This window comes from Tribolium castaneum, chromosome 2 (genome assembly GCF_031307605.1).
Source record: "Tribolium castaneum strain GA2 chromosome 2, icTriCast1.1, whole genome shotgun sequence".
NCBI classification, from domain to species: Eukaryota; Metazoa; Arthropoda; class Insecta; order Coleoptera; family Tenebrionidae; genus Tribolium; species Tribolium castaneum.
The window spans coordinates 6,558,433-6,569,303 of NC_087395.1; the positions used below are offsets into that span (position 1 = coordinate 6,558,433).

Here is a 10,871-nt window from a genome sequence, read left to right on the forward strand (position 1 = left end):
GTGATTAATTAAATTTTTGCTTACACATGACGAATGTGACGAAAACATCTTGTGTATGAAAATAACCCAAAAAATATATTCAGACAGGTTTCAGTTGTTATATTAGAAAGTAAAAATTAAATAGCTTAAATCTGAATTCAGTTTTAAGCTCAGATGAATGTCTTTATCACCATTTGAAAGTGGCTTCACCAATTTTGAGTCACCCTTTAGTTATACAGTGTGTCCCACCTACTTGATAGAAGCTTTGTATAAGTTTATATTTTAGTTCATTCTGAAACAGGGTATTTTTGAAAATAATTTTATGTGTTACAGAAATCTATCTACGAATTTTTAAAAAAGTATTTATTTTTTCGTTATTTTAAGTCCATTAATCGACTTTTCCAATTCTCCGGGACTCCTGTATACAGGCTGTCCCGTCTAAAACCCACATTAGAAGTATTAGAAATTAATAATGATAGTCATCTAAAAATTTGTATACAACCATAATCTCATAGGTACTGCTCATTGAAATTCCGGAAGTCGTTAGCAACTTTCTTATTTTAAATGGAAGATTATATTTTTTAACGTTTTTGGATTACTAAAGTTATTTTAAGGTAGTTTTTGTAAGCTTTTCCTATACCTAAATTTAGCCGTTTACGAAATACTTTGAGTTTTAAAAATCCTTGTAGATTTGTTCAAAAATCGATAACTTTGTCATTTTTTAAAGTTTGGAAATATGTTTTATGTCATTTGGTGTTTTCGAATTTCTAAAAATGAGTAACTAACCCAAAATTTTTAAAGTTAAAATTTTAAATTTAAAATTTTTAAAATGCCAATTTAGATGTGTAGAGATGTCCTAATGTCCCAATGATAATCAGTTAATCAGTGATTGAAATAAACAACACCAATCATTATACCTGACTGTTGTCATGGCTTATTAAATATTAATTTCCACCGAACAAACTATGGGTTTAACTTATCTTATAGCCATATATCTAGGTACCTAGATATACATCAACACAATTTTCAGTGGAACTGACCTTTTAATTTTCTTTTTGAATTCCTATTATTCTTTGAGTCTTTGTTTTATCTTAACCTAAGAATGTTGTGTTATTTTATTTTTTCTCTTGCTGTTATTATTTGTCAACAAACGCTACATAAATTTTAAGTTTTCTTTTTTTCGAATTTACCTTTATGTACATTTGTATTTTGGCAATAAATTTTATTATTATTATTCATATTATTATTATTAATATTATTATTTTTATTATTATTATTAATTATTATTATTACTAAAAAAGATTACAAAAAAATAAAAAAATAATCTACTGAAATAATTTCATTTCTGGTTAAAAATCAAACAGAACGTTAAAAAACGAAGACTAATGGTTTTAAAAATTAAACTTTGTAATTTTTTAGTCCATTTCAGCAAAAACTTTTAATAAAAAGTAAAGTTTTTAATAATTCAAAAATGTGATTGGTTGATAGAATAGATAAACGTAGATATTTATTAGTTTTATTACAGTCAAACTTTGACAAATTGATCTTCGAAAACTCAGTTCAGCTAAATCCATACATAATGTATTTCCAAAGAAAACTTATCAAATTCTTGAAACACAAAGTGTTCATCGAGATGTATATGGTTTTTTTAGTTAACTCGAGAAGTCAAACTAAAATTTCGAAAAAAAGCATTTGTTTCTTAATTCAATGATGTTTTATGTTATAACGCAGTACCTCCGCTGCCGGCAACGGCGCCCAAAAAATACAGGGATGGCTGCCGGCGTCGCCATCGGTTACCCGCGCATCTTGCTTCAGATTCCTTATTATTCTGATTCCAGCGGTCAGATACAAAACTAATAATTGGAGTTTGCATCATTTTACATAATAGTTCATTGACAAATGATATTTTCAAATATTTTTTGAGAAAATTTATTAATAATGCCTAGAAGCATTAGACTTCATTTAAATAAAATATTCAATCAAAATTTTGAAAGAAACACATGGTTCAGAAAAGCTTTATGACTCTGGCTGATGCTGGATAAAAAAAGACTTTTATGAAACAAAGTAGATGTTGTTACACAAAGATCCGGAATTTGATTGTTCACAAAATTTATAAAAGAAACAAATTGTGCTAATACCGTCATGCTACTTGAAATGTTCTTTTTAAAAATAAAATTATTAATTGACTAACAAAGGACTAAATTTTATTTCCGAATATTTAACACGCAGGGTACACGCAGAGTAGCTTTAGAAAATTGTAATAAGGAGCAAAAATAATTTGCACCACAAGTGTGTTAAGTTGTTTACTTCATAGTTAAACTATAGCAATAGGAATAACACCTAATTTTTGAGATATAAGGTTTTTAGAATGTTTTAGACGTTAACAAAAACATTTTAAGTTAAGAAAATACAGCTTTGGTCTAGAAAAATGTAAAATTAACAGAAATTTCTAAGTATTAATTTAAGTTCAAAAAATTTACAGTTTTAAATTTTTTATTCTGCAAAAGGTGTTCAAAACATTTACTATCTATTTACTTCCTTGCAATAATAAATAAATAGGTATTATTTTATATAAACAAAATTTTATAAGAATTCATCCCCAGTACAGTTGAACTCATTTTAGGCCTGAGTCTCAAATTAGTCTGAGTAACATATGGTCATTTTGAAACAAAAAAAAACTTCGTCTTAAAAAGAAAACGATAATTTTTGTGGATATTTTAGGAAAATTCAATCAGTAGTTTTTTTCTAAAATATACTCAAGAGCTGAAGTAGTGTTTTATTAATTTAACATTGACGTAGTGATAAGTAATCACAAGAAGTAATTATTCTGTAGCTCTAAAGACAATTATTCTTATTTCTTCTCTTTCTCGGTTATTTTGGAAAATGAAAAACTTAATCAATACGAGGTTTCATTTTTTAGTTGTAGTTGTAGCCATTTTAGTACATAAAAACAATAACAAATAAAATGAAAGATTAAGAACCGGTTTACAGAAGCGTCATTAATTTAATTCGCAATTAAATGTGTGATTAACGGACCAAATTGAACAAATGTGATTGGTCCATTTGCGTTGTTAACTTTTAACAACGAATTAAAATTTGATGAAGCTTTCTATAAACCGGACCTTAAGCTTTGAAAATGCATTTTTTATAAAATATCTTGCAAGAACCTCATAATATTTTAGTATAATATCTTTTTATAAACAACTTAATTTAATACAGCAACAATAACATTAGCTGCTGTAAATCTACCTCTGTCCACAGTCGTTGGTATAAATTAAAGTATTTTCAAATTTTCGGATGCGACGAATAAGATTAGGGAATACACGACAAGAAATGTGGCGATCTGGAAATCTTGCTTTGTAGAAACGAACTTGCAGCTCTTATTGCTTGTTGAAAATGTAAATTCTTTCTATGTTTCCTTTCCAACCCAACAAACGAACACCACTGATTTCAATTAATCAAATTTGCCACATTGACAGTAGCTATCACTTTTTTTCTTAGAGCATTCGGATTCCTGATTTCAGCCACAATCCTTGCCGCAGGTCTGATTGGGTAAATTTAAAAGACTATTGTTTGGACAAAAAGCGTGATGGGAAAAATTTAACACTAGCTTTTGAATCCTGGTGGTTATCTTTACCACTCCTTAAGTGATTACCAAACACGCAAAATTTGCAAATTTGTAAGTAAAAAAAGTACAATTTTTAAAAACTCTTCTTTTTTTAAGATGTACGAGTAACGAGTATGTTCATTTTGTTACTTTATTACATAAATTTTGTAACAAACTTTGTTGATTTTTTATTAGAACTTCTCAGTAATCAATTAATCACATTCACGCCAAATTTCTATTACTTCCTAATTTCAAAAAATATTTGTGGATATAGGTACATCTTTAATGAACAGATAAGAAATAAAATTACAGGTGCAAGGGGCGACAATTTTAAATCTGCACGCAGGCGAAAACACCTCTTGTAATTGTTGCTTCATTATGAATGAGAACTCAGTACAATATCTGAAAAACCAAAAAATTAAGAATAAGAAAGAGACTAGCAGTTGGTTGAGAACAAATCGACAATACGATAATACATTTTTTTATGTTTGGTCATGTAAGAACATTTGAACATTATTTTTGATTGTTAGTGTTTGTTTGATAAAATTGAAGACAACTTTAGGCAACACAATATACACAACCGTTAATTGTATATTTTAAGAACATAACTATAGCACGTGGTGATTTAAAATGCATACATTCCATATGCTTATTAGTGTTTAGGTACAAAAAACTTTCAAAAATTTTACACTCAACTTAATTTTGATCACAGTTTTGATTAATTAATGACCATCATTTAAAACTTCTTTAAAAATTTTATAGTTTTTCCAACAGTCGGCAGATGGCAACCGAATCGCTAAAATTTCGACCAATGGTAGGTAGACTAGCTAATTTTGACAGTACTTACTTAAATTAACGGTCATAGAAATTTGATTTTGTGAATTGTATGTTTGTAACGTTTGTCGTTTGGTGTTACATGTTATTTATCTAAAACACGCTTGTGTTGTGTGTTTTCTTAAAAGTACAATTTAATTTACACATTTTCGAGTAGTCAGTGTTACAAAATGTAATGGGGGATTTATCTGAATATATAAAAAACCATCTCTACCTTCTTCATAAAAAGAAAAGTGACTTGTTTGGTACAGTGCAAGAGCGGATCATGAAAATGAACACGCAAAGAAAACAAAGCCGCTTGGACGACGCCTTGGTCAAACGAAGAATTCCCGAGAACATGTCTCCAATCGTAACACCAGTCCCCAAAAGAAATAAACGAGAAGAAAGACGTGAGCCAGCAGATCCAGGAGTGAACAAACGGCTGGAGATGCTAAAAAAATGGAAGACAGAGAAGGAGAAACGGAAAGAAGTGCAGAAAAAGACCAGCAAACCCATTTTCAAAGTGTCGCATGTCTCTGTGGCTCTGGGGCTTCCCAAACTGGAGATGGTGAATAGGGAAATCAAAGGCAAACCGTTCAAGTCGAAGTTCGCTCCTCCGAATCATAAATTTCACCCGCCACCGAACATACAACCTATTTATTTTGATAACAAAGACCCACAGTCGTCGAAAAATACGAGTAGAGATAAAAAGACTGAAAAAGAGTCTCACAAAATGGTAACGAGGTCGCAGGCGCGGGCTACGTCGGCACTTCAGAAAAACGAAGCCAAAGTGAAGACAACGGGAAAAAAGACTCCTACCAAAGCGAGCAGAATGGGCGAGAAGAATAAAACCAGAGAAGATAGGTAAAAACATCTAAAGTTTTTTTGCAGGGATGCCCCAAGTCTCGATAGCCTCCTTGACTAACTTGCCGAACAGATTTCTTTGAAGGACCAAAAATTAACAGTATATTAAAGTATAAGTGGATATTACGGTTTTTAAAACACGCGCGATTTATTATGTATTATCTATTATCGTGGTCATTATAATAAAAAAACCATTAAATTTATCTTTTTAACCATTTATCTTCACGTTTCTTGCGTTATTGATTGATGTTCCCATGGACACTTTAAAAAACGCGCGTTTTTGAAAGTTGGATTTATAGACGCTGCAGCGTGTTTGAAAACAAAATAGATTACCAATAAAAAACATGTGTATTTACCTAACGAGTTTGGAAAGTGTAATTTTTTTTAATTCTTTTACTTGTTAAAATTGTTAAAATAAAAGTATTGCTGTTCTTTGATAAATTTGTACGAGGGATAATAGCAAATATTTTTGTTCCATTATTGCTCCATTATTTTGTAGTTTTCTCGACTCCAATCGATTTCTCTTAACATTTTACGTACGTGTTCCTCAGAAAATACCAATCGTTTCCCACGAAATGGTCAACATAGAAAAAAAAGCCGAAATATTTATAGACATCTTTAGAACTGTCTGATATATTGCGGTTTTTTGAGGGCAATTGATTCATCGGAACATTTTACATACAGGTGTCCCAGGGAGTTGAAAAAGTCCATTGCTGACCTTTAAATAATTTAAAAATAAATATAATGAAAATCAAATATACAGCGTGATTCGTCAGAAATGAGCTACAATAAAAACTTTTGTTTTTGTAAATAAAACATCCTAAATTTTATTGAATTTTTGTTTGTATTGGTCGATTCTGCTTATTAACAAAATAAGAATAATAAAAACATTATTAAGGCAAGTGCGTTTCTATGCGTTTCATATTTTGTTTTTTTACTGAGCATAAATTACTATTAAGTAACGTTTTACAAAATGGATAATCTAAAAAACTCTGATAAGCCAAATGTAGTAACGTTTGGATAATCCGAACACCCAAATTGTTTCCATAATTCGAACCTTTGAATTCCGTAATACCAATTATCAATATCATTATAAGTTAAAAACATCAGTGTTAAAAGCAACATCCAAAAATGCAAAAAATATAGGATATTCTATTTAATGTTTGAAAACAATTTTAGGTGAGTCAGGGGGTTAGGGCTTTCCTAAAAAAGTGATTAATTTTTTAACATTTAAAGGGCAATAATAGATTTTTTCACTCTGTTTGTAGATATTTACATGATTAATTGGTCATGTAAAGTCTATATTCCGAACATGTTCGGGTTATTGATATCATTTATTATGAATTCCACAATTCAAACTTTTCCGTAATCCGAACGGGCTTTTTAAACTTTCTGTTTGGATTATCCAAACATTACTGTATCAGTTATTGGAATTACAAATAGTTTTTCTGAAACAAAAAGTATTACGGATTAGTTTTGGCAAATTTTGATGTATGAATCACTCTGTATTATCCATGTAAAATGTAAGCAACTGCTCTTTAAATTTATTTAGACTCCAATTATTAATGTTCTCAATTTAAAATCAAAATATTTGTTATCGGTCATAATATTAATAATTATTCACCAGTTTCTATCGTTTTTTCCAAATTTATAATTTTAAAGTGTTGATTTTTTTGTATACCGGACCGTGTTTTGATTTATTCTTATTTGCGATTAAGGGTTTATAAGCAAAAAAATTGTCTCAATAAACCTAACATTAAGCAACATCTTTTTGAGCCACACTGTATATCTCTTTACTAATTTGCAAAATAATCTTCTGGGTTGGTGCACAGTTATATGTGTCTGAATATTTTAATTGATTTCAGTGATTTAACTTTAGTACCACCTAAGCAGCCAGTAACCAAAGCGAAATCAAGAGCAAAAACTGAAAAATCCAACACAACGAAGGAGAAGAATGTAAAACACGAAAACAGGTTGGTTTTCTAAAAATTGTTAAACTTTTATTAATCTTAGTAGTATTTGCAGTGATGCACCTATGAAAACGCCTGTCTTAACGAAATCAGAGCCAAGTTCCACTGTTCAACAGGACAAAATAGAGGAAACGAATGAAAATAAAGAAAATATGTTGGTTTGTGTAAAAAATGTTTGACTTTTTTTAATTGAACTGTTTCCAGTGACTTATCTTTGATATCACCTGACTACCCAGTTGCGAATATTCAATCAACTGAAAGTGATGAGGTGCAGACGCCTATTAAAGTGGCGCCTCCTATATACATTAGCCCTTTCGTGACAATATCTCGAGGAAAAAACAGTGCTCGAAAAGAGTACGTAGTTCGAAAATTAGGACAATCTTTTTCTTCAAATATAGACACTCCTGATTACACGTCGCCAAAAGCAGGCGCTGTCTATTTCACGTGGCTTTTGGATAGTGAAATATCTCGTTTGAAAGACATGTGCGACCAATGGACTACATATAAAGTATTAGTCTGCTTTTACCCGAAGTCAGTTGAGTTAATTTTTTTTTATAGAATGAAATGGATCCTCCTGAAGAAGCCGTCTCAATGATTGACGTTGCCTTGGGCCAAACTAATCTCTTAATAACAAAAAAATTCGAGCAATTCCGAGGTTTGATACACAAGTGTCAATCAGAAACTGAAGAGGCTCTTGTCACATGTGAAGATCTACACGGTTTTTGGGATATGATGCATTTACAAGTCAATAATTTGGACAAGAGATTCGCAAACCTAGACAATTTGAAAGCCAACAATTGGCAAGAAATTATACCTGAAGTGAAGAAGGACGTGAAAAAGAAGAGTCGAAAACCGAAAACAGTGAAAGCTTCAAGTGCTCTTCGAGAAGCTATTCAAGCTGCTCGCAAAAAGAAACAAGAAAATCCAGACATTTCGCTCAATAAAAGTAATAAAAGAGTCTCAGTTATGCAAAGCGAAGAGAAAAAGAAAAGAATTAGTTCTCCGGGACTTTTGATGATGAAAGTGACCCAATTTGGGAAAAATGTCGAGGTAAAATTTAGCATTCTGTGTTTGCATAAGCAGTTGCTTTCTAAATAAGTTTTTTGTTACTAAAAAATTTAAAAACTTCTTTCGCTGATGATGGGTTGATAAATTATCTTTTCTAAATTGTTACATGTGATTGTTCCAGACTCCTGCCAAAAGTATATTGAAAGAAACATCTGTGAAATCAAATCAGAAAAGTCAACAAAAATCTGTGTTGTTTCATGATGAAGTATCAGTCGAAATTAGGGACACTGATCTACACAATTCTGGAGTGAAAACACCAATACGGCGGTCAGAAAGACTTTCGAAAGGTAAATTGTTTTAAAATGTTAACTGATAATTTTTTGTGTGTTTAAAAGTTGGTAATTTTTATAAATGAATTGTTTTAATTGTGTTAATATTGCAGTAATAAAGGTAATGACTTCCTGCCGTTTGTTTCCTTGCTTACCTACAGTTTTTTTCCATGTAGCCCCGTAGTCATTATTTTTTTTTGGGAGTATGTATTATTAGCACTTTTTTTGTTCAAGAAAAAAAGAAAGTAAGAGTGATTTCTATTGAGTTGTTTATTTCCAGTTTATCAAATTACATATTAAAGCATTAGAACATGCAGTGACTAAGAAATTACGAAACTAATTTTTGTACAATTAATCAATTAATTGAATAGTAACTAAAACCACTACGTTGCATGATTCAAAACAATATTACATTTATTATGTAAAACAGTAAACCACACAATCTATTCTAAATGCTGATATATTTACATTAAACTTAAAAAAAATATACGTATATACAATCTAATGGCACCCTTAGACTACGTATAGGTTTACAATATACCACTGCCCAGTTTTTTAAACTAGACAAATACTGTTAGTTGCTTTTTGATTTGTATGATTGGAAAAATGTGATTTGCATTGCTTGTTTATTTATGGTTGTGAAAAGTGTGAGCCAAACGGATGGGTAAATGAACAGATAATGAAAAGACAATTGTTGGTGTACCCATTTTTATAAAAAAGCGAAAACTAAGTGAATAGAAAATAAAATCGAAATTTAAAAAAGATCAAAAAAATGGAGAAAAACAAGCAAAACAAATATAAAGAAGAACGCAAATTAGTGATTTTTTTTTCTTACACTAATAAATTGCATTTGAAGCAATTTAAGTCCAGAAATGGTTGTTGACGAAAAATGTTTAAAGTTTTTGAAGAAAAACAAAGATCAAATAAAATTGGACAAACACATAAAACAAAAAAGATGAAGATAAAAATGGCCTTCAAGAAATAAATCTAGAAGAAAAATCAGTGCTGAACCACTGAAGAGTTCGAAATTAATTTAAAAAATCAAAAAATTGTTCCATTGAAACAAATAAAGTTCTAATAAAGACAGAAGAGATCAAAGAACAAAGAGAAGTGGTGGAAGCGGTAGTATTGTTGAAATGCTAATGCATATTGAAGATTTTGTGAAACTAATCAAAAAATTTAACGTCTAGAGTTTGATAGATCAGAAAGTGGAAAAACCGAAGACAGAGACAGGAACAGGGTGTTCCATCTAAACGTCGCATGAAAGCACTAAGATTTTTAATTTGGGTGTTTGAAAGAAAGTTTAGATATTCCCTTTGGTGTTTTCAAATTTAGAGAAAAGATTAGCTAGATCAAGAATTTTTAAGGAGATTTAATTTGGAGAACTCTAAATACCCTTAATTTATGTTTTTCCAGAGGAAATGCCCCAATTTTTATTTTACAGAATAATAACAATCCCTATATCCAGTTGTTTTACTTTTTGTTGGCACTGATAAATTCATTAGCCAAAGATTGTTTTTTGGAAAAATCAAAATTTTTGAACAGAAGTTATCGTCTGCTGAATCAGAAAAAATTAAATAAATTCAAGTTCTTTAACCTAACCTCTGAAATTTAAGATTTATTAACATTTGTCAAAATTTGAAGACACCAGAAAAAAAGTACAAGCTTTCTTTTCCACGAATAGTTCAAAATATTTTAAACTGCTTAACAGTTTTTGGAAAGAAAGGTGAAAATCCACCAAAAAAAAAAAACGGCTAAACTTACTGTAAGTAAAGCTGATGAAATCATCCTAAGAATAACTCGAGTAATCCACAACAAAAATACAAGAATAAAACATAGCTTTACATTTAAAATAACTCCGGTATTACCGGAAGAGCCGCTGTCTTGCAAATATTTAACGGAATAAGGTTATAAGGGTGTATCAGTAATAAGTGTGTTAATATTAACACGTAATAAAACTCATCACATATAACAACTTTTCTATATAACATTTCGCAAAATTCTGTTACGTTGGCACATATTTTGTCGGGAGTTCCCTGAGTTGCTCGAGGAGAGGGGAGCCATTCCAGCCAGCGTCACGGTACTACAGTCGGAAATCAAGTCCGAGTCAGCCGAGATTATCGACTTCAACTAAAAACCGTTGTATTGCTCGGAATAAACATTATTTATGAAATTTAGACTTTTATTATCTTAACAATTCTTATTTATAATTTTCACTGTTTTCCTCCTTTCTTTTGTGCAAACGAGTCGGTCAGTGTTTAATAATTAGTTTGTATTCATAGCAACAATTTTCGTTGTTGT

At 30.4% G+C, this 10,871-nt stretch overlaps 1 protein-coding gene across 2 annotated transcripts; it reads left to right on the forward strand.

Moving 5' to 3' along the window:
• The first annotated feature begins 4,406 nt into the window (after positions 1-4,406).
• On the forward strand, positions 4,407-8,704 carry mars. 2 transcript variants are annotated; one of them, XM_015984731.2, is made up of 6 exons: positions 4,407-5,263; positions 7,129-7,236; positions 7,280-7,387; positions 7,438-7,741; positions 7,792-8,283; positions 8,423-8,704. In XM_015984731.2, exons 1-6 carry the CDS (start codon positions 4,596-4,598, stop codon positions 8,600-8,602), a joined length of 1,860 nt encoding a protein of 619 aa, XP_015840217.2. In that variant the 5' UTR covers positions 4,407-4,595; the 3' UTR covers positions 8,603-8,704. The 2 variants fall into 2 exon arrangements, with proteins under 2 accessions (XP_015840217.2, XP_008192897.2); XM_008194675.3 differs by having other exon boundaries at positions 4,409-5,263; positions 7,289-7,387.
• Positions 8,705-10,871: the final 2,167 nt, after the last annotated feature.